The sequence below is a fragment of the Ambystoma mexicanum genome, chromosome 9, assembly GCF_040938575.1.
Source record: "Ambystoma mexicanum isolate Mex_15411 chromosome 9, UKY_AmexF1_1, whole genome shotgun sequence".
NCBI lineage: Eukaryota > Metazoa > Chordata > Amphibia > Caudata > Ambystomatidae > Ambystoma > Ambystoma mexicanum.
In genome coordinates, this window is record NC_090931.1 from 57,895,046 (window position 1) to 57,919,121 (window position 24,076).

The 24,076-nt window shown below is 49.4% G+C and overlaps 1 protein-coding gene across 8 annotated transcripts in view; it reads right to left on the reverse strand.

Moving 5' to 3' along the window:
- Window positions 1–24,076, reverse strand: part of APLP2 (amyloid beta precursor like protein 2) — a 429,108-nt gene that overhangs the window by 39,435 nt on the left and 365,597 nt on the right. For all 8 annotated transcript variants that reach the window (XM_069614142.1, XM_069614144.1, XM_069614143.1 and 5 more), the window contains one exon: window positions 2,334–2,433. In XM_069614142.1, the coding sequence (XP_069470243.1) occupies window positions 2,334–2,433 (100 nt within the window). The remainder of the gene's footprint in view (window positions 1–2,333; window positions 2,434–24,076) is intronic.

Below are 24,076 nucleotides of genomic sequence, written 5' to 3' on the forward strand. Positions count from 1 at the left end.
CAGCCAATGACTGCCCTCAACCTAAGCACCTCTGGGAGCCATCTTCAGATTTGGTAGCACGTAAAGTGGCAGTAGGACCAAGAGAAGAGCCGCAGAGGGGCGGGAGGGAGGTTTTGCATGTGAATCCATGCCAGCCCCATGCTGGAGAACAACATTTACAGGTAAGTAACTTGTTCCTTCTCCAGCATGGGGTCTTTCATGGATTCACATGCTCCTGAACAAAGAATACATAGCAGTACACATGCACAACCACAGGAGGTGGCAAGGCTCAACAAGCATTTTTTACCTCCTCACCAGGCTCACCTTCAAGCAAACAGGTTGCGCAGCACTGCTTAGACTCTAGACTCCTCCCTGGAATCCCTGTCGATGCAGTAGAATTTTGTGAAGGTATGCATCGACCTCCACGTTGCAGCCCTGCAGATGTCCAGCAGGGCACACCAGACAGGAATGCCGTTGTAGCAGTGATCGCCCTGGTGGACTGAGCTCTCGGACGGCCAGGCAGCGGTAGGTTTGCGAACCAGTGACAGTGGATGATGCAGCCGGACAGCCATCTGGAAATGGAAGCCTTGGACAGGGCCTTCCCATGGATCACAGGACCAAAGCTCAAAGAGCTGAGAATTCTTCCGGAAACTCTGTGCAGGCCACATAAAACTTCAGCACTCTAGCCACATCCAGCGAGTATAAAGTGCTTTCAGCCAGCACCAAAGGTGTCTGTAAAACACAGGCAATACCAAGGGCTCGTTAAGATGAAAATCTAACAGCACCTTGGGCATGAAGGAGTGGTGTGTCCATAGCACCACCCTTGTCTTGTGGAAAGTCAAATACAGTGGTTTACAGGAGGGCCTGGATCTCACCCACTCGTCATGCAGAGGTGATGGCCACGAGAAAAGCGGTTTCCCACGACAGAAACTTGAGTAGAACAGAATGCATATGTTCAGGCAGGGGTCCCATTAGCCTAGTAAGTACCACATTGAGCTCCCACGCCAGGGCAGGAGCCTTCACCTCTGCTGAGTTTCGTTTCAGCAGTCTTCTTGATTTTGCTAAATATGAAGCCTTTTCTCGTGTGGCCTTTAGTAACCCTTGGATTTATTCTGCTTTTCGTGAAAAAGTGGAAATACACTTATATAATGTGCTTTGTTGAGGTAGGTATGTATAGTGGCGCTTGCCGCACTATCGTTCTAATAAGCATAGCAAGCCGCAAAATGTTCTTGGCTTTCTTGCGGTTCCAACCGTATGTACAGGTGTAAACTGCCCAAATATCTTTGCCATCTGGTCGTCATTTCTTCTATATGCGAGTCAGTCCGGGTTCACGTGACGTCACCATTCGTCTTCCATTAAGACCTTTTTGGTTTCTTCAGGGACTGTACTTGGACAATCTTAATTTCGTTTCATTTGTTGATGGGGTTTTCTTAATGGATACCTTACTGTCCATGGTTTTCTGGGTATGGGTACTTCAATGGGTACTGGACAGAGCCCCACTGCGGCTCTGCTGGTTTATTTGATCATCATGCATCAAGTATTTCGGTGTGAACGTTCCTGGTACTTCAAAATGGATGGTTGAAGTGCGTGCTGTATTCGGGACCTCCTCTACACTTGCGTACAAGAAATGGGGCAGGCATTAGGTTTTGTTGGCATAGGCCATTTTAATTTGACATACGACCAAGACTTATTGTTTGATGGTCGAGACAACTTCCATCATAGTTATAGGGCAAAGTAGGAGTTTTCCAAACCCCACGAAGTTAAAGGTTTTACACATTTTATCTTTTGTGTCAGTGTTATACTTGCAATACCATTCCTCCCCTACACTAGCTCCATACAAACAAGCCTAAGCCATGGACCCTATGTTTGGGAATGGGTGTAATAGAGCATTTGGACATCGAGAATATATTTAAAGAATAAGGAGTATTACATGAAATGCCAAAAAAACATTAGTTTACTTCTTGTGTAGAAGGTTGCTTTGAAGCAAGCTACATACTAGTTCCTCGTTTCCTAGTGGTAGTACCCCCTACTCACTGGGTGATGTCCGATAACCAGGCACCAATTTAGCTTCTGCTTAAATCTTTATTTCAATCCTTACACTTAAAGGAGAAGAAATAAAGCACAAAAGCCAGCAATGGGCAAGAAATCCATTCCTAAAAGCAGAGGTTACTCTTAATGTAAATAACCAGGAAGGATAAAAGTGGCTACAATATTTTATAGAGAATGCCAGACAGCAGTACTGAGGGGGGACATTAACCATAATTTTACCACTAAAAGGGATCCTTGCAGTCTCAGGCTTCAGACAATCAATACAGTACATGAATCTTCAGGGGTACACAATGTCTTCAACTCACCCACATCCTCTTGGATATCATCTGCAATATAGGGAATCTTGTACAGCTGGGACAAGCTTTGATTCATCCGCTCTTCGATCACATGAAGATGAGTCATCACCTGCACACCAAACACACACCTGGTCAGTATGGGGACATCAAGTAGTGCAAATTCACACAAAAAACAAACAATTAGCAACAGGTTAAGTCAGGAGCCCAACCAAGCAGAGTTAGATGTCTCAAAGCAGGACGGGACACCCAGCCAGCGGTGAAATGTTCATATAGCAAACGGTGGCGGCAACACAGGACAGCCGAGGAGGTGGAAGTTGGGTTCCACCACCCTCCTTGAAGACGGCAGCTTTCCACCTTCAGGCGCAGTTTTGTTATTGTGCAAGGTGGTGAGATTTGTGGGAACATTGTGGGCCCATATTAACTTAAACCCATCCCACACTAAGTGGGTTCCTTCTTGTATCATTTTTACTCCCCCTCCTTTATATTGACAGATATAAATGATATGAACCAATAGAGTGAGGAAGAGTGTAGAAATGACTTAATATTGCTCACTTTGCTAGCCCACATGGGGAACAAAGTAGACAAACAAAAATTACAGTACTGCCTAACCGAAGTGCTGTACTTGGGACAACTGATCAAAAAATGGCAAGAGAATCCTACCAGACAGAGGCGCAGCAGTGCGTGCATCAAATAGCCCAACACAGTGAAAGAAAGGCAAAAGTTTCTCGGCACATGCATTTATTGCCGAGCATTGATTTAGACTATGCAGCATACACAAGGCGCTTATTGTATGCACTCAAAGAAGCACAAAGAGAAGGCACCACACTAGCCTGGACCCCAGAAATGACTACAGCTTTTAACAAAGAATTAATTTCAACAGCACCAGTTCTAGCTACCTCAGATTATGACAGCGGGTTCTAACTGTTCTCACATTGTGACTGGACACTGATGACAGCAGTACTGAACCAGAAATCATCACTAGGACATAAGCCTCTACCATACGATTGACGTGGTAACGCAAGGACACTTTGCATGCGAACAGGCTCACGCAGCCGCTGCGTTTGCCATTGAAAAAAGCTCCACTATTGTAATGGGATGTTCAGTAACACTGTTCGTTGAGCACTCACGGTTTACCATCCTTAAAAGATCAACATCTACACTAACACAGAGCCACGGCATATGAAATTATTCTGTCCAGTTCAAACATACACAGTACGTGTAGAATGGTAAACCCAGCAACATTCATCACAGAAGCATGCACTATAGAAGATATGCAAAGGCATGACTGTGCCACGTACCAAGGGGGAAGAGGATATGACCAGAACGAGTGAAAATGCACTAAAGTGGTAAATTTTGATTTTTTCGCTATATACTGGTAAACTGGCATATATGCATGATGGTACATTTTGCTTTTTCGCTATATACTGGTAAACTGGTATATATGCGTAATGGAACATTTGGATTTTTTAGCTATATACTGGTAAACTGGCATATATGCATAAGTGGCATTTCCGCCCCCATCGTGTCCTCATAAGCCGTGTGGTGTGCGTGCCGGTATGCACAATCTGGCAGAGGGACTCCCAGGACCCCCCCTTGTTAATTTGCATATTTAAATAACTTTGGGTTTCACCCTAAGTTACTAGGGGAATCCAGACGTGGACCCCTTGCTCACTATTCTTAGAGAGGCACAGATCCACCCTACTGATGAGGTCCAACCAGACCGAAACATGTCTGGGGTTTCTGTTGGTACTCTTGTTCAGAGGAGAATTGCCTAGCATTTCGGTGCTGGACTGCCCCAGGGCAGGACAAAGACTGATATGTTTGGGATATTTCTTCTCTGTGAAAGATAGTGAGCTAAAGACTCTGGGTAAGTCTCTCGTAACCAGGACTAATGTCTGGCAGAGGGACTCCCAGGACCCCCCTTGTTAATATGCACAATCTAAGACCGCTTATGGGCAATCTGCAATTGTACGATGTTTTTCAAACAGGAAGATTTTCAACTATTTTATAACTCGCTCTTACATAATACTTTCTCAAATCTTCAAAACACATTGTGAAGTTAAATTTCATTACCATCAAAACAAAATAAAAACAGGACATTGGCCACTTGACATTTAACGCACGAATTGACATACAGCATAGATCATGCAACATTGAACAATACGTGATACATGAACGTTAAGACACAAACCCTGCCTCCCTGCTACAAAGAAAGGATGAGGAAAGAAAGCAAAGAACAAGTTACTTTCTTACCTGGTAACGTACTTTCGATGGGATGGTCCGACGACGTATTCCATATCTATGACAGGTAATGTCCACAGCTGTGCTGCTTTGGAAAATCTTTGGCGTCTGCGTCGATGCGCCGTCCCCGAGGACCTCCTCCAACGGCCGACGTCACCCGATGTGATAAGTAGGACGCACGACGCCCATAGCCTCAGTTATAGTTTTTTTCCCCAGAACATGTGCCACCAGTTTTCTGCCAGTCAGACACACAAGGCCTTGCGGAACGCAAGCTGCAATCGCAAAAGAAATTCTGCAGCGGGGAAGGCAGAGAGGGAGCGATATGGAATACGTCGTCGGACCATCCCATCGAAAGAACGTTACCAGGTAAGAAAGTTACTTGTTCTTCGAGGGGATTGGGTCCTCTGACGTATTCCATATCTATGACAGACTCCCAAAGCAGTACCAAGCAAGGAGGTGGGAAAATTTAGAATACAAATTTTGCATGCCCAATCAAATTGCGAAATAGAGAACTGCCTTGCCAAAGGCCAGATATTGCCCTCTGATGGAATCGAGGGAGTAGTGATGTACAAAAGTATGTACTGAAGCCCAGGTGGCTGCATCACAGATGTGACGAATAGGAACTCCCCTCTGCAGGGCAGTAGACGCAGCCACTCCCCTGGTAGAATGGGCCCGCAAGCCAGCCGGAGGATCCTTACCCACCAAGCGGTAACACTCTGAGATAGCTAAAATAATCCAACGAGACAAAGTCTGTTTCGTCACAGCTTGTCCCAAACGCTTTCCAGCGTAACCAATGAAACGTTGATCGTCCACTCTGACCCGGGACATGCGCGAAATATAAAAGCTCAACGCTCTCCTAGGATCAAGCCTATGGAGCCTCTCCTCTTCCTTACCAGGATGTGGAGGAGGATAGAAAGCCAGAAGAACCTTCTGGCTCAAATGAAATTCCGAAACCACCTTCGGAAGAAAAGGATGAACTCTAAGGACAACCCTGTCCTTATGAAACACAGTGAAGGGTGGCTTAACTGAAAGTGCCTGTAACTCACTCTGCGAGCGGAAGTAACGGCAACCAAAAACAGTTTTCAGAGTAAACAGCCTCAAAGGGCAAGAATGTAAAGGCTCAAACGGAGCACCCATAAGAAACTTAAGGTTCAAATCCCAACCTGGCACCAAAAAAGGTGACGGAGGGAACACATTAGTGAGCCCTTTCAAAAACTGCAAAATTAAAGGAATCTTAAAATAGGAACACTTCAGACGAGCGCTTAAATATGGACAGCGCCGCCAGGTAACATTTAATGGTCCCCACTTGCAAGCCCCTGTGGGCCAAAGAAAGCAAAAAAGACAGAACCATGGGAATGTCACATTCAAAAGGATCCACATTCTGAACTCTGCACCAGTCGCAGAACTTTCTCCAACGGCACAGACACTTTGTTGCCGGCCGCCTGGCCGAGAGCAACACCTCCATCACGTCTTCAGGGAGGTCCCAATCCTATACCTCAACCTTTCAGAAGCCAAGCGTGAAGATTGAGGGATCTGACCTCTGGATGGAGAACCTGACCCCCCCCCTCCCATGAGAGCAGATCGTCTCGGTAGGGAAGACGACGTGGAGGGCAGATGGACAAGTCTAGAAGGTCCGGGTACCACGTCCTCCGGGCCCACGCCGGAGCAATGAGGATCATCCGGGAACCGAACCTCCGCAGCACTTGCAGGATGACGGGGACTGGAGGAAACGCGTACAGCAGTGAGAATGACCACTCCACCACGAACGCGTCTCCCAAGGCTCCTTTTGGAGGAAATTCCCGCAAGCAGAACCTCTCACACTTCCGGTTGACACTGGAGGAAACGCGTACAGCAGTGGGAATGACCACTCCACCACAAACGCATCTCCTAAGGCTCCTTTTGGAGGAAATTCCCACGAGCAGAACCTCTCGCACTTCCGGTTGACACTGGAGGTGAAGAGATCCACTTGAGGGGTGCCCCAAAGGGCGAAGATCTCCAGGAGAATCTCCTGATCCAGCTCCCACTCGTGAGAGATCGTGCTCTGCCTGCTCAGAGCGTCCGCCGTCTCGTTGTCGTCTCCGGCCAGATGAACCGCCGAGATCGAAACTTCCTGCTGGATGGCCCAGAACTCGAGCTGCATCGCCTCCCTGCACAGCGGAAGTGTCCCTGCCCCCCCCTTTTGTTGAGGTAGTGCATGGCCACCAGGTTGTCCGTTAGAATCAGGACACTCTTTCCACGCACAGTTGGCAGAAAAGCCTTCAGGGCAAGCCTGACGGCCCTCAGCTCCAACAGATTGATGTGGAGTCTGGACTCCGACGGAGACCAACGACCACTGACTCAACTCGTTGGCATGAGCTCCCCAACCCGTGAGGGATGCGTCCGTCACGATCGTCACCTCCGGCCAGGGCAGCCAAAATGGGCCCCCCTCCACCCCCATCATCAGATTGCCCTCGACGGCCCACCACAGAAGGTCCCGGGCTACCGAGGGCGGCACCTCAACAGGGTCCGACAGCCTGCCGGAGGACTGAGACCACTGGAGCTTGAGTGCCCACTGCAAAGATCTCATCTGTAGACGAGCCTCTGGCACCAGAAGAATGCAGGATGCCATAAGGCCGAGCAGTCTCAAGAACTCGGACGCAGGGAGATCCTGGGCAAATTGAAACTTGTTCACCATCTGCTGAATGTGAAGAGCCCTCACCTGAGGAGGAAAACACTGCCCCAGGGACGTGTCGAGCACTGCTCCGATGTACTGGAGCCGCTGCGTTGGTGTCAAATGGGACTTCTTGAAATTGAGGGAGAAGCCCAGCCTGTGAAGGGAGTGGCAGGTGACGGACAGATGATCCAGGACTTGCTCGGGAGAGCTCCCCCTGATCAACCAATCGTCCAGGTAGGGGTAGACGTGAATCCCCTTTCCTCAGATGCGCTGCCACCACCACCATGAGCTTGGTGAAAACCCTCGGGCGGAGGTCAAACCGAACGGCAGGACCCGAAACTGAAAGTGCGAGTCGCCAACCGCAAACCTCAGGTACTTCTTGTGCTTGGGATGGATCAGCACATGGAAGTAAGCATCCTTGAGGCCGAGAGACACCAACCAGTCCTGAAGTTAAACCTGGAGGACTTCAGAAAGTCACCATCTTGAACTTGTCCTTCCTGAGGAGTTTGATCAAACCGCGCAAGTCCATGATGGGTCTCAATCCCCAGTCTTTCTTCGAAATCAAAAAATAAGGGGAATACCATCCCTTGTTCCTCTCCGCTACAGGCACCAGTTCTATGGCGCCTTTCTCCAGCAGGGCTTGAATTTCCTGCGCAGGAGCGGATCCGGACACTTCAAAGAGGTTCCCTGGTGGATTGTCGTGAGGCTTCTGCCGAAAAGGAAGACAGTAGCCGTGGGTTATGATCTCCAGAACCCACACATCCGAAGTAATGGCTTGCCACTCTACAAGATGCTGCGCCAGCCTTCCTCCAACCGGCGAACCATTGGACCTGGCCTCATGACTGAGTGGTAGCGGCTGCGGCGTTGCCTGAGGGCAAAGAGGCAACTGCCCGAGCGGCCTTGGCACCTCGAGTACCTTTATTTCCACCTCTGGCACTCTTACGATGGCGTCTGACTGCTAACTCCCCTCGCTTTACTGAAGGACGAGTAATAGCGAAAGGAACCTCCCCTCCATTGCTGTCCCCTTGGACGAAAAGGCGGAGGTTGGCGAACTGCAGCGCCCAACGACTTTGCTGCAGCTTTGGAGGTCTGCAACCTCTCAAGGCTCTCGTCAGCCTTGCTGCCAAAAAGGTGTCCACCGTCAAAGGGCATGTTGAGGAGCCAGGACTGCACATCAGGAGCAAACCCAGACTTCCGCAGCCACGCAAACCTGCGCATTACGGTGCTCGCCGCCATGGACCGGCTGACACAATCTGCCAAGTCCAAACCGACTGAACGGCCTCACACATGGCATCCTTCCCATCCTGAACCATAGCAAGGAAACCATCCCGTTCGTCCCCTTCGGGAATATGTTCAGCCGCTAATGCAACACAGTTCCACAGAGTGTGTGTGAAACGAGACAAAGCACATATGGAGTTTGCTGCCTGAAGAGCCATATCCCCCCGAAGAAAACACTTTCTTCGCCCAGCCGTCAAAACGTTTGTCGTCCCTATCTGGAGGGATGGTAGGATAAGACGCCTGCTTTGCCGGGCTTTAGCCGCCTGCACCACCAAACTCTCCGGAGTGGGGTGCCTGGACAAGTAGCAGGGGGTCGCTACTGGCTGGACGGTATTTTCGCGACAAAGACTTGCCCACTGCCGGGAGACTCTCCGGAGCAGTCCAAGCCGCCGCCACCCTTCTCTGCAGAGCCATATGAAACGGCAAAACCGGGTCAGTGGGGGGACCGAGATCAAGGATGTCCATGAGATCATCCTGAACGAACTCCCTGGGGAGCTGACTAACCCAAATACTCTGACCCGAGACATAAGGTGACGATATGAAGAATCGGCATGAGTGCCAGGCTCCGGCCTACAAAACTCCACCTCCGGAGAGGTGTCCAGCCCACTGGCATCATGCAGTGACTGCCTCAGGTCATCAAACTGGCTATGGCCCGAGATAAGCTCATCTGGAACCGTAACCAAGCCGTCAGAGCCTTCATCACCCTCAGAAATGTACTTCAGGTGGGGAGAGGAAGACCTCTGGGGACCAAAGCAGTGCCTGACCTTAGCCAGAGCCTTTCTAGGGGCAAACCCCGTGCCACGGGGCCCCTCAGACACCAACGCCTTGAAAGGCGTCGAGGGCGCCGAACGAGTCGGCGCCGACAGAAAAAGCGTCGACCTCGAGCGAATAGGCGTCAGCTGCAGCGCCGCCAGCATCGGCGGCGACACAGGCCTCGAAGCTGGAGCTCCGAGCGTGTCTCGATGACCTAGGCGCCGACGACGACCCCCTCGGAGGCGGAGCCTTGAGAGAAATGGACGACCTCGGCGCCACAGGCGTCGACGTCTTCTTCGAAGACAGCACAGGATCACGCGGTCTCGAGCGCGTCGAGGACCGGGACCTGGAACGGGCATGGTGAGAACGGCTACCCTTGTCCGAGCGGGACCTCTCCCGCGAGCCGTGCCGACCACCCGAGCCCAAAGGCGTACGAGCAGTGTCTCTCGACCGGTGCCGACCGACCCCACTCGGAGGCGCGGACGGACCGGTGCCCTGCGATTCAAGAATCGCTAGCATCTGCTTCCCGAAGGAAGCCCATTCCTACGGTGTCGCTTGCATGGAGGGATAAGCGACCCGGCGACGGGCGGAGTCCTCGGAAGAGGACGGGGAAGGCGACCTATGCCGGCACGAGACTGACTCCTGGAAGGAGACCCACTGGACTTCCGACGATGCGGAGAGTCGCCCCTCGAGTCCTCCGTCGAAAGCCCCGCAGACCTCGACTTCCGGGGCTTAGACACCCGTCCTACCGACAGCTTCTTCTTGCGTTCCCGCAAGGCCTTAGCCGTGAGCGACTGGCAGTCGACAGTTGTCCGTATCGTGGGACCGACATCTTGGACCCACAGTCCCCGCATTTCTTGAAGCCCGGATGCGGGGTTGAAGACGAAGTAGACATCGCCACGAACAGGTCTTCACAAAAAACCGAACAGGTCCAACGAACCGAGAATTCGAAAACAGCAAACTCCAACGAGTCGAGGCGTACCGAGATTCACGAAGCGAACACGTTCACAGAAAAAACAGAACTGAGGCTATGGGTGTCGTGCGTCCTACTTATCACATCGGGTGACGTCGGCCGTCGGAGGTGGTCCTCGGGGACGGCGCATCGACGCAGACGCCAAAGATTTTCCAAAGCAGCACAGCTGTGGACATTACCTGTCATAGATATGGAATACGTCGGAGGACCCAATCCCCTCGAAACTAATACTACTCTGGGTCTTCTCTGTATACAAGACTGCTAGTTTGTTTATTTTTTTCACCATTTAATCTCTGGTACTAGTCGAGATAGTACTATGCGGTGCCGCATTCGACCCCCCTTGCGGAGCTAGGTTCCCGTACGTCTATTCACCTTGTCACCTCTTTATAAAATCCTAATGGCCATATGCAAATATAAAGAACAGAAAATAAAAGCCCCTCCTGCGTCTACCCCCACCAGTTATCCCCAAAACAACTTAATCTGACTACTTTCCCATTTCCACCCCGCCCCCCACCCCCATTTTCTTTTATAATCTCTCGCAATTGATACTCACCTGTCCATATTGATCCAAGAGCCTCCGGACCCGGTCTGTCAAGGTGCCGGCCCACACTCAATGGCCACACCCGGCTCCGGCTAGCGGTACGACCGGGTATTTGCAAAGCCGGGACCCGTGGAACCTTCTCCCCTAATGTGCGCACTTCTAAACGGTAGCAGTTGCTGTAGGTGGGCGGCTTTGACGGGGCACCCTGGATCTCGCCGTTGTGGTTGGGGGACGTCTTGTACCAAACGAGCAAAAGAACGCTATTGCGTCTGGGTCACCAAATGAAAGCAGTCATTCCTCACTCATACAATGCAATAACCAAATAGGACACCAATGGACACCCCAGTAGGGAATGCAACCAGGACCAATTGCAAGTGAGGTAAAAGACTAGCCTTTTTATCAAGTTAAAATGGGGCACGCAGATAACTCGGCTACTACGAGAGCGCTCTGCCCAAGATACTGAAAATACACAGTATATTACAAAAACAAATCATTGATGACGTGTGCTCTAGGGGATAAAGTGAATGTCGCTCATTGGGAAAAGGGGACAAGTAAGTAATCATTACATAGATGCATTGCCCTGGGGTAGGTCAGCGCCGATCTTTTAACTTCTTGGAGCACACGGGTCAGCTGGGCTCATCAGGGGGGGTGCAGGGTCAGGCGGTGTCTGCTGTAATATTTCTTGCTCTCTCTAATCTAGCTCATCTCATCAATTCTAATCATGCAAGATTTAGTAGAATACATAAAACTTACACATAGTATATGGGATACATTACTCACCGTAATCGTATTTCTGATGCTTGTATCGGGTTAGATTCACATGCTGTGCATAGACCATCTAGTGGAAGCTGCAGAGTATTACAGTTGCTTTCGAAACTCGAAGAGGGACGTCAACAGAGCGTGCCAGTAATACTATCCCTAGTGTGACGTCCACTGTACCCATGATCCCTCACGCGTGGAGGTCCCTCAGATTGTTATTTTTTCTGACAAGAGGTGTAGCCTGAGTACAGTTGTATCCAAACAGATACGTATCAGACAAGCTCATAAGCATCCATGCGCCTTCTCTCCGAGTGGAGGAAGGATGGGTCGCATGTGAATCTAAGCAGATACAAGCATCAGAAATACTATTATGGTGAATAATGTATCCCTTCTGAGGCTTGTGGAATCTGCTTAGGTCACATGCTGTGCATAGATTAACGAGCAGTGCCAGGAGGTGGGTTACGAGACGGTTCATGAGCGAATAAATGTCTTAGAACCGCGTGACCAACTTGTGTATGTCTAGGAATGTGTCTCAATGCAGTAGTGCTGAGTGAAAGTATGAACAGAGCTCCATGTAGCTGCCTTGCAAATACTGTCTAAGGGAACATTTGCAATGAATGCCGAAGTGGCCCCAGTACCTCTCATGGAGTGAGCCCTGGGTGTAAAAGGCAGTGTTTTATCTGATAGGGAACAGCACAGTTGGATACATCTGACTAACCACCTAGAGATGGCATTCTTAGAGATGCAATCACCTTCTCTGCCTGGTGCTATGGACACAAACAATTGATCTGTTTTTCATAGAGGTTTTGTCTTGTCTATGTAGTAGAGGACTGCTCTTCTCCCATCCAGTGTGTGGAGTTTTACCTCAGCAGAGCTCTGTGGCCCGTGGAAGAAAGCTGGTAGCTCAATTGGCTAGTTTACATTAAATTTGGAGATTAATTTAGGTGAGAACCTAGGGTGAGTACGTAAAACCAGTTTGTCCTTATGTATAATAAAGAAAGGATCCTGTGCCGACAATGCTTGGATTTCACCAATCCTTCTTATGGAAGTGATAGTCACTAAGAAGTCAGTTTATAAGTCAGGTGTTTGAGACTAAACTTGTGCATAGGCTCAAAAAGGGGGTCCCATGAGCTTAGCGAGTACCACATTGAGGTCCCAACCTTGCGGTGGGTTAGAAATTGGAGGGTGGAGTCTTTACCTCTTCCATAAATGCTTTGATGACCGACACTTTCCACCATGAGACCCGATTATGGGAAGTGGTGTAGGCTGACAATGCCACCAGGTGGGCTTTTAGGGAGTTAAACACTAACCCTGCATCTAGCAAATGGAGCATATACATTAGAATGTGGGATGGAGTAGATTCTATGGGATTGTTCCGCTTAGTCTGGCACCAAATTACAAATGTTCTCCATTTGTCAAAGTAACAGTGCCTAGTGTTTGGTTTTCTTGATTCTTTTCAAGATATCCATGCATCTTTGAGGTAAATTTAGATGCCCGAACTCTAGGACCTCAGGAGCCATGCTGCCAAGTTCATTAGTGTTGTTGAGGGTGCACTGTTAGTCCCTCATGCTGTGAGAAGTAGGTTGTAATGGCACAGAAGTTTGATGGGAATCGCACATTGCCAGTCTGCGCAGATGTAGATACCACGATTGTCATGCCCACATAGGAGCAACCAGGATAAGCATCAGTTCCTTGTATAACTTGTTCACCACCTTCTTTATGAGAGGCGTTGGGAAGCGCAAGCAAATTTCCCTGACCAGCTCATCCATGGGGCGTTTCCCTTGGAGCCTGGCTGGGGGAACCTGGACACGAAGTCTGGGCATTGACGGTTTTCGCTTGTGGCAAATAAGTCTATAGTTGGGAATCCCCATTAAGAGAAGAGGTGTTCTATGACTCCTTCATGTAGACGCCACTTGTGTTCCTCTGGTAGGGGAATCTCTGCTCAACAAGTCTGCTAGAGCGCCGAGTACCCCTGGAACATTTTGTGATTATAGGAACATCTTCCGTCTGAGTGCGCATTTCCAGATATTTTGTGTAAGCCTGAACAGATTTGGAGAACGTGTACCCCCCTGTTTGTTGATATAAAACATTGCTGTAATGCTGTCTGTTAGGATCTGCACGGACATGTTTGTTAAATGGGGTTTGAATGCCTGAAGGGCTTTGAATACTGCCAGAAGTTCCAGCACATTGATGTGGTACCGAGCTGCAGTGGAGAGACCACAGACCCTGAGCTCTGTGGTGAAGGTAGTGAGCCCCCCCCCCCCCTGCCAGTGAGGCGTTTTGTGACCACTGCCTGCATCTCTGGGTTGTAGAAAGGTTTTCCTTTTGTTAGGTTTTCTCTTGTCCACCAGCGAAGATTTTGTACAAGTGTTGGCGAAACAACCACTAGATCGTCCCACTGACCACTTGCCTGAGACCACTGTTTCGCCAACCATTCCTGTATGGCACGTATGCGCAAGCAAACGTGAGGAACCAGGTAAATGCAAGATGCCATCATGCCTATTAAACACATTGCTTTGCGCACCCTTATCTGGCGGCCAACCTGATAATGTGGTATTTGCAGTAACACATTTCTTGCTCTTTCCTCTGAAGGAAAGACTAGTCCTTCCTCTGTGTTCAGGACAGCTACTAGGAACTGTTTTGAAGTGCTTGGCACAAGGCTTGATTTTCTTTCTCGTTGATGGAGAAGCAAAATTGAAAGAGGTTAATCGTTCTTTGGATGTTTTGTCTGCAAATCCGAGGCGATTCCCCTGTTATGAGCCAGTCGTCCAGGTAAGGGTACACTGGGATTGCCTCCCTGCACAAGTGTGCTGCCACTACCACCAGTACCTTTATGAATACCCTTGGAGCCAAGACTATTCCAAAGGGTAGCACCTTCAATTGGTAGTTCTTGTTCGCCATCTTGAAAAGCAAGAATCTTCTGTGCGCTGGGAACATTGAAATATGAAAATAGGCATCTTTCCTATCCAGTGTTGCCATGTAAACCCCTTTTTAGTAGCGTGATTACCGCTTGTAGCGTAGTCATGTTTAACTTTTGTGGCTTGACATACTTGTTTGCAAGCCGTGAATCTAATACTGGGCCCATTGTTAGATCTTTCTTTGGCACAAGGAAGTAAGTTGAATAAATAACCCTGTTTACCTGGTTGGCTGGGACCACTTCTATGGCGTCCTTTAATAGAAGTGTAGTTATCTCTTCTAGAAGGATCCGATGATGAGCCTCCGAGTGGATTTTCTGTCATGGGGGTGGGTGAGGACTTTGAAGTAGTTCTATACAGTAGACCCCTGCTACCGTGGACAGCACTCATCTGTCCGAGGTGATACCCTCCCATGCATGGGTGAAGTTGGAAATGCGTCCTACTGGAGAAGCATGGGAGGGTACCTGGAGCGGGAGGTCACTTGCTCTGAGGTGGAGTGCCACCTCGAGCTGGGCCTCTGCCCAGACCCCAACCTCTGTTGTCCTTTGGGATAGCCTTGGATTACTTTCCCTGGAGGAGCCTTGTCCCCGATTGTATCTGGATCTTCGAGAATTTTGGCCTCAAAAACGGCGAAAATTTGTTACCTCTGTCCAGTAGGCTTGTTAGTGAGTTGACCTAAAGATTTTAGAGTGTCAAACGCTTCCTTTTCTGTTTTAAGTGCGCCCTCAATGGCCTTAGAGCATGTTAGGTTCCACTGGCATATTTATCAGGGTGGCCTGCGTTTCTGGCCTAAAGCCTGACTGGCGCAGCATTGCATGCCTTTTAATAATGGTCCCCTCTGCAATGACTCTCCTGCGATTGTCCACCGCATTTGATTTAAGGAGACAGATACGGCCCTTCCATTTGCTGCTAGTTGGGATCCGAGTGGCTCCGGGGCAGATGAAAGTAAAGCAGATATTTACTCCCACTTGTGGCAGTTATAACTAGCCAAGAGGGTTGACGTTGTTCGCTATCCTGGTTTGATAGGCCGCAGAGGTGGTGACGTTTCGGGCCATGGCATAGATCTTTTTGCTTTCTTTATCAAGTGGAGCCTCGGAGGAAGCAATGTGCATGCATGCTCTCTTTCTAGTTGTGGTGACAACTAAGGAGTCTGGTTTTAGTTGCCCTCTAATATATTAAAGGTATGAGGGGCAGGTCTGAATAATATCTCCACATGTGGATTAACAGCCCATGTGAGATTGGGTGATTCTAAGGATGGCTGTATTCTACGTTGAACTGATTTTAGTAGGGGGATAAAATCAGCCCACTGTCTTTGTTCAGCAAAGTCTCTATCCTACTGTACCGCCTGTGTGTCAATCTGAAAGTGTTCAGCCGCCTTGGCTAATACTTCATTGAGGAGGGGTTCATTATCAACGGGGGAATCGACAACTGGAGTGTCTTGGTTAAGAGGGGAATCTATAGAGTACATGTTAGCCTCTTGGTCTGCCTCTGTGTCCTCGTCATCCCCATAAGGTTCATCTGTATCCTCAATAATTTGAGGGTCAGATGACTCCACAAAGGAGAGATGTTCTTAGTCTGATTCAGGGTCAGATATCTATAACCGTACTCTGTAAGGGAACATTAGAGCGAGACCTCTTAGAAGGGGGTTGAGTAGGTAAGGCAGAGGCTTGAGAGCCTGAAGGGACTGAGGTGGGAGGAGTAGAGTGGAAACTTTGAAGGAAATCTGGATTTTTAATCGTAAAAATTGGCCATATAGGTAATTCTACACATTACTCTATCAACATCTTGGGAAGACCATTCCTTGTCACTTGGAAACACCACAGACTGAGCGGGAAGTCCGAAGTCCTCATTAGTGGGAGGTATTACTTTAGGCCTAGAATCCTTAGATTTTTCTATGGGCTTGGATGATTTAGGCTTTTCCTTCTGCAGTGTCTTCTCCCTAGGAGGGCTCTTGAAGGTCTTCTTGTGATGTTTTCCCACACCCTGGGGCACAGAGGAGTGCGTTACAAACTTTGAGGTCTGAAGTTTTATCTGACGTTGAGCATCGAATTTCAGATGTGGGTGCCGAGGTGTCGTCCGCGGAGAGAGTTTTTCAAGCGACACCCTTTCTGTGACAGTTGAACCCTGCCGTGCAGCGATCTTGATAGATTGCCCAGAGGATCGGGACTCGGCAGACCTTTCTCTTGGTGTCAAACGTTGAGTACTCGACTCATGTGTCGACTAGGGCTTATGTGCTTGGTGTGTGTTTTTGTAGTGCTGCTGCCGCCGGGTGTAGTCCCCACAACATGGCCGCTGGCCTGTCCTAAGGGGTTGGGGGCTTGCGCTTGAGTAGCTGAAGCTGCTCCGTCACCCTTGCCGTCTGAAAGTACGGTGTCGCTGCCATCGCTAAAGGTTCCCTCTACCTCCATGGCCTCGAGTTGCCTGGCGTAGTGGGCCCAGCGTTTCGTGGACTGGTCCTTTAACGTCTTCAGCTTGAAGAGCCTGTATGCTCGACAAGACGTTTCAACGTGGTCTCCTTGGAAAACACAAGTTACAAACTAAGTGTTTGTTTAACCAAGGGAATTTACGGTTACACTTGGGGCAAAATTTAAAGTGGGCGAACAAGGTGTAGGAAGGGGGGGAAATATGCATTCTAAAAATGCCCCCCCTCTCTCCCTACTGTCTGGGCCGATCTATTGTTAATTGTGAAAAGTCAATGGCTTAGCGCCGAAAGGAACTCCACTATACGCGTCCGTCTAGCATGGCGAAAAAAAACAATCCGATGGACCTTGATGCATGAGGGTCCACTAGATGTCGGCCTATGCACAGCATGTGATCTAAGCAGATTCCACAAGCCTCAGAAATATATATATATATTTCTGAGACTTGTGGAATCTGCTTAGATCACATGCTGTGCATAGGCCGACATCTAGTGGAAGCTGCGGAGTATTACAGTTTGTTTTTCGAAACTCGAAAATGGGCGTCGACACAGGCGTGCCAGTAATACTATCCCTAGTGTGACGTCCACTGTACCCAAGATCCCTCACGCGTCTAGGATCCTCAGATTGTTTTTTCCGCCATACTTGCGGAGTCCCCTGGCCTTAGCCATACTTTTGCTAATAATTGAAATTTATAATTCTTTATGGACATCCTTCCCCACCCCAACGTCGACCCTCGACGACGGCTGGAGAAGACATCGACCGTCGGCTGCTTCACGACGGATCTGGGCCTAGTAGGCCGCTGGCCTCGGCCCTGCAAGTAGGGAGAGTGGGGGGGTGGTACATACTCTTCACTCTTGGTATATAGATACACATATATTTCCTACACTTATCAGCCCGCTGCCTCAAGGTGCGTATGGAGGGTACCCCTTTCCAATTCTGCCCCAAGTGCAACCGCAAATACCCTTGGGTCGACAGGCACGCCACGTGCAATCTCTGCTTGCCGAGGGACCACCCCGAAGCGAACTGCAGAGCGTGTAGTAGGTTTAAACCTAAGACACTTAAGGACCGTTCGACAAAGCGTTGGGCCCACCACGCCAGGCAGGCGGCCATGGCAGCGGAGGGCGCCTTCAGCGATGGCAGCGACGCCGTACTTTCGGACGGCGAGGGCATTACGGCGTCGAAAGACAGCCGAGCGCAGGTCCCCGACCTCGGAAGGTCGTCCGGCAGGGCGGCTATGGGGAAGACCCCCGGCGACGCAAGCGCTACACACCCTACACACACTAAGCACACTAAGTCCAACCGAACCTCGACGACGTCGACTTCTCGGAAAGAGGCACAGATAGAACGGTCCGACTCGGTGTCCTCTGGGCGCTCTCGATCGAGATCGCCTCATGACGCAAGGCAATCATCCACTCTTGCCAAGAGTGCCTCGCTCCCTAGACTAATGGAAGTTTGATCGTCGGAGGACGAAGACGACTTCCACCCCCAGGCCGCGCTCCAAGAGACAGAGCCCGCAGTTAACACCAGCGAGGCCCCACGCTCGAAAAACACAGATACCTCTTCCGATCCTCGACGCCAGGCGTCGAAAGTCTCCGGGGCCTCCAAGGGACAGGGAAAACATTTTTCCACGCACGGGGAGGGGGGGGGGGGGGGGACAGCGGAAAGCACATTCTTCCACTCCTGTAAGACCATCCTTCCCCCCTAAGCAGACAGACAAATACAAGTCTACTGAGAGATCAACATCCAGCAAGGGTACCCTTGATAAGTCCCCTAAATTGCCTACTAAAGTCATCCCCTGTTCCAAAGAATGGTCCAGCGAAGACATAGACAGGGTCATGTCAAGGATGTCTTCCTTGGCTGATTTTTACGACAAGAATCCAGAGCATTTCCTCTCGTATGACCCTCAGGGGGCCACACCCTCAGGTTCCACTGATCCTATCCCCCTAAGTAAAAGGGCCCGGTTCGAAAGACCTGAACCCTTCGAGGTACAGCCTTACTCTACTCCATACTCTACTCCACACCCCAGGTACCAAGGAGAGCCTTTCCCTGAGGGGGACCAAGAGTTTGAAATTATGGAGGAACAAACCGGGACGGAATACTATGCGGATGAGGAGGACCAGGAGGAGGGAGAAGATGAGCAGGAAATTTACAGAGTAGATTCCCTGGTAGAGAACGAAGCCCCAGTTACCGACTCGCCAGTCGATAACCAGCCCCTCCTTAATGAGGTTCTCGCTCGCGCGGCAGAACATTTTCACATCGACACCCACGGTGTACAGGAGGAAAGGGACTTCGCAGAAGAGTTGGTGGGAGAGAGGAGGCCGGTCGCTCAGACCATCCCTATCCTTAAATCCATCCAACGAAGAATAGATCCTTTCCGCGGTGAACCCAAACCTCACCAGAGCAGTCAACCCCAGGGTCGAAAAACTTTTCCGGGCAGCCCAGTCTGACCCTCTCTATATAAGAGGACATCTTAAACCAGACTCCCTAGTTGTTACCAACACTCGGAAGAGGGCTGGACCACCCTTATCTTCGTCAGAAGCTCCTCCCGACAAGGAGAGCAAGAAACTTTACGGGTTTGGCAGGAAGGTAGCCTCAGCGTCCGCCTACCAAGCAAGGATTGCTAACTCCACCACCCTGTTGGCCAGCTACAACTGCCATCAATGGGAAGAGGTCGCGGCACTCATAGCCTCTGCTCCTGAACCGTTAAAGGGCCAATTGGCTCGGATCTCGGCAGAAGGGAGAGCCGTGTCTGGTTGCATATTGAAAGCAACTTTCGACGCCGCGGACAACGCAGGGAGATTGATAGCAGAAGGTACTGTTATCAAAAGACATGCGTGGTTACGGCAGTCGGGGTTCAAAACAGAAACTCAGGCTTCATTAATAGACAAGCCGGTGGAACCCGATCTATTGTTTGGGAAAGCGGTCGAAGACGCACTGAAAAACGCCAAGGACGAATACGAAACACTGAAATCCCTTGGCCAACTAACCAACAAACCCCCTAACCAGAGGGGGAACAGTAATTTTCGTCGCCCACGCGGCCAAAATTCACAAAGAGGCAACTATGCCCAGGGACAGGGTACACAGTGGAACAACAGCCAGCAGTCTACCCAAAGTTACGGCAGGGGTAACAAAAGAGGTCGTGGGAGAGGCAGAGGCAGCCCCAACAAGGGAGGTGGCACGCCTCCACCAAAGCAGTGACGCTCAGTTCAGGGTCCCTTCTCACGCAACCCCAGTAGGGGGACGCATTTCCAACTTCACCCAGGCTTGGGAAGGGATCACCTCAGACAGATGGGTGCTGTCAACAGTGTCCACAGGATATTGTATAGAATTACCGCAGCGTCCCCGGAACCATCCTCCACGACAAAAAGTACACTCCTTAGAACATCAGAAGATCCTTCTCGAGGAGATCGCCATTCTGCTAGAAAAGGACGCGATAGAACTCGTCCCAGGACACCAGGTAAACAAGGGTATCTATTCAACTTACTTCCTTGTGCCAAAGAAAGATTTGACAATGCGCCCAGTATTGGACCTACGGCCTGCCAACAGGTATGTCAAGCCCCAAAAATTCCGTATGACCACGCTACAAGAGGTAATCCCCCTCCTAAAAAAGGGGGATTACATGGCAACCTTGGATATGAAAGATGCTTATTTTCATATTTCCATGCTCCCGGCGCACAGAAAGTACTTGCGTTTCAAGGTGGACAGTCGCCACTACCAATTCAAGGTACTGCCCTTCGGGATAGCTTCAGCACCAAGGGTATTCACCAAGGTACTGGCGGTGGCAGCGGCACACCTACGCAGGGAGGCAATCCCAGTGTACCCTTATCTGGACGACTGGCTCATAACGGGGGAAACCCCAGGAATTTGCAGGACAAACATTCAAAGGACTATCGACCTCCTCCACGAATTAGGCTTCTCAATCAACGAGAAGAAGTCAAGCCTGGTGCCAAGCACCTCAAAACAGTTCCTAGGAGCAATTCTAGATACTCAGAAAGGGTTGACCTTCCCTTCGGAAGAGAGAATTCGGAATATACTACTGCAAATTCCACATTATCAGTCCGGTCAACAAATAACGGTACGCAAAGCAATGCGGTTACTGGGCATGATGGCGTCATGCATTTACCTGGTCCCCCACGCGCGACTGCGCTTGCGTCCCATGCAGGAATGGTTGGCGAAACAGTGGTCTCAGGCAAGTGGTCAGTGGGACGATCTAGTGGTCGTTTTGCCAACACTTGTACAAAGCCTACACTGGTGGACAAGAGAGAATCTCGCAAGGGGAAAACCCTTTTACGATCCCGAAGTACAGGCAGTGGTGACTACAGATGCATGCCTGACTGGGTGGGGAGCTCACCATCTCCACCACATAGCTCAGGGTCTCTGGTCTCACTCAGTAGCCAAGAACCACATCAACCTCCTAGAGCTTCTGGCAGTATTCCGAGCGCTTCGGGCGTTCGAGCCCCATCTGCTAAACTTGTCGGTGCAGATCCGGACGGACAGCACGACAGCCATGTTCTATCTGAACAAGCAAGGAGGGACTCGTTCGCCAAATCTGTCCAAGCTTGCCCAGAAAATCTGGATATGGGCCCTCAGACGGAACATCTTCCTGTCATCGCAACATGTTCCAGGGGAGCTCAATTCCCTAGCGGATGCTCTAAGCAGAGACTCCCTCCCAGAAGAACACGAATGGGTCCTTCACAGAGAGATCGTAGAAGATCTCTTCTCTCAGTGGGGTTTCCCCACTATAGACTTATTCGCCACAAGCGAAAACAAACAATGCCCAGGATTTGCATCCAGGTTCCCCCAGCCAGACTCCCAAGGGAACGCCCTGTGGATGAACTGGTCAGGGATGTTTGCGTACGCTTTTCCACCAACTCCTCTCATCAGGAAGGTGGTGTACAAGATGAACAAGGAATCGATGACGCTCATCCTAGTTGCTCCCATGTGGGCGAGACAACCATGGTTTCCACACCTACGCAGGATGGCGGTGTGCGAGCCCATCAAACTTCCAGCCTGGTACAACCTACTGTCCCAGCAACAAGGTCAAACAGTGCACCAGCAACCCAACTCAATGAACCTGGCAGCATGGCTCCTGAGGTCATAGAGTTTGGACATCTCAATTTACCACAGAGGTGTATGAACATCCTAAAAGAATCCAGGAAACCAAACACAAGGCACTGTTACTTTGACAAGTGGAAGAGATTCGTTATTTGGTGCCAGAATAAACAAATCAACCCTGTTGATTGCACTCCTTCCAACGTTGTGACATACATGCTCCACCTGCTGGATGCAGGATTGGTTTTTAACTCTCTGAAAGTACACCACATCCCATAACAAGGTGTCGTGGTGGAAAGTACCAGTAGTTAAAGCCTTCATGGAAGGAGTAAAGAGACTTCACCCTCCTATTTCGAACCCACCGCCAGGATGGGACCTTAATGTGGTGCTAGCTAAGCTCATGGGCCCCCCTTTCGAACCCATGCATAAAAGTAGTCTCAAACACCTGACTTATAAAACGGCCTTCTTAGTAGCCATTACCTCTGTAAGAAGGGTCAGTGAAATTCAGGCTCCGTCAGTACAGGATCCTTTCTTTACTATCCACAAAGACAAACTGGTTTTACGCACACACCCTAGGTTCTCACCTAAATTTATATCAAAGTTCCATGTAAACCAGTCCATCGAGCTTCCGGCTTTCTTCCAGAACCCGCAAAGCTCGGCTGAGGTGAAACTACACACCCTAGATGTGCGTAGGGCGGTCCTCTACTATGTAAATAAAACCAGACCGCTAAGGAAAACAAATCAACTGTTTGTCTCCGTAGCTACAGGCAGAGAGGGAGATCGCGTCTCTAAAGGCGCTATCTCGAAGTGGATTATTAACTGTATACAGCTGTGTTACTCTCTTTCTGAAAAAACTCTGCCTTTTACGCCAAGGGCCCACTCTACTAGAGGCATTGGGGCCACTCTGGCTTTCATTGCAAATGTTCCCCTCGACACCATTTGCAAAGCAGCTACTTGGAGCGCTATTCACACTTTTACTCAGCATTACTGCATTGACACTCATTCCAAGACAGATACACAAGTGGGACAAGCGGTTCTAAGACACCTGTTTGCTCATGACCCTTCTCACATCCCACCTCCTTCTTCTGGTACTGCTCGCTAATCTATGCACAGCATGTGATCTAAGCAGATTCCACAAGCCTAAGAAGGGATACATTACTCACCGTAATCGTATTTCTGATGCTTGTATCTGCTTAGATTCACATGCGACCCACCCTTCCTCCCCTCCGAGAGAAGGCGCATGATTGCTTGTAGTCTTACCTTTCTGTCTATCTGCTTGGATTATCTGTACTCACGCTACTCCTCATGCTTCCTCATGTCAGAAAAAATACAATCTGAGGATCCTAGACGCGTGAGGGATCTTGGGTACAGTGGACGTCACACTAGGGATAGTATTACTGGCACGCCTGTGTCGACGCCCATTTTCGAGTTTCGAAAAACAAACTGATACTCCGCAGCTTCCACTAGATGTCGGCCTATGCACAGCATGTGAATCTAAGCAGATACAAGCATCAGAAATACGATTACATTGAGTAATGTATCCCATATATATATATATATACACACACATACATACACACACACACACACACACACATACACACACATATATATACACACATACATATGTAACTTTAAAGGGACGTTATGGTTTAAAGTAAAACCGAAAACCCCCTGAAATTCGCCAGTTATGGTAAGCTAAGCAACCATAACTAGCGCCACCACTGTGCACTGCTAAGACTAACACCCAGACATCAAAGATGACATCACAAATGTCATTGATGACATCACTGATGACATCACATGTGCATTTATCTTTCATAAAGTCTGTACAAGGGATTCTTATTGTAATGTTAATAAAAAAAAGTGTCAAGGATCAATGGAATAAATATCAAGTGCTAATTAGTGCATTAAACAATGCATTGATATAAATAGCATTCTATTATGAAGTTCCATCCAGTATACTAAGTAACTCATGCAGAAACATAGGCATTGTGTGCAGCATACATGATGGAGGTGCAATATTCATAAGCTTGCCATTTTGAATAGTGAAATGATAACTGTTTTCTTAGAGTTTTGCGTAATGTGAAACATGTGATAAGTAGGTAATAAAACCCACTTCCTACATACTTGCATTATTATAGACAAAACACAGAAAAGAACACAT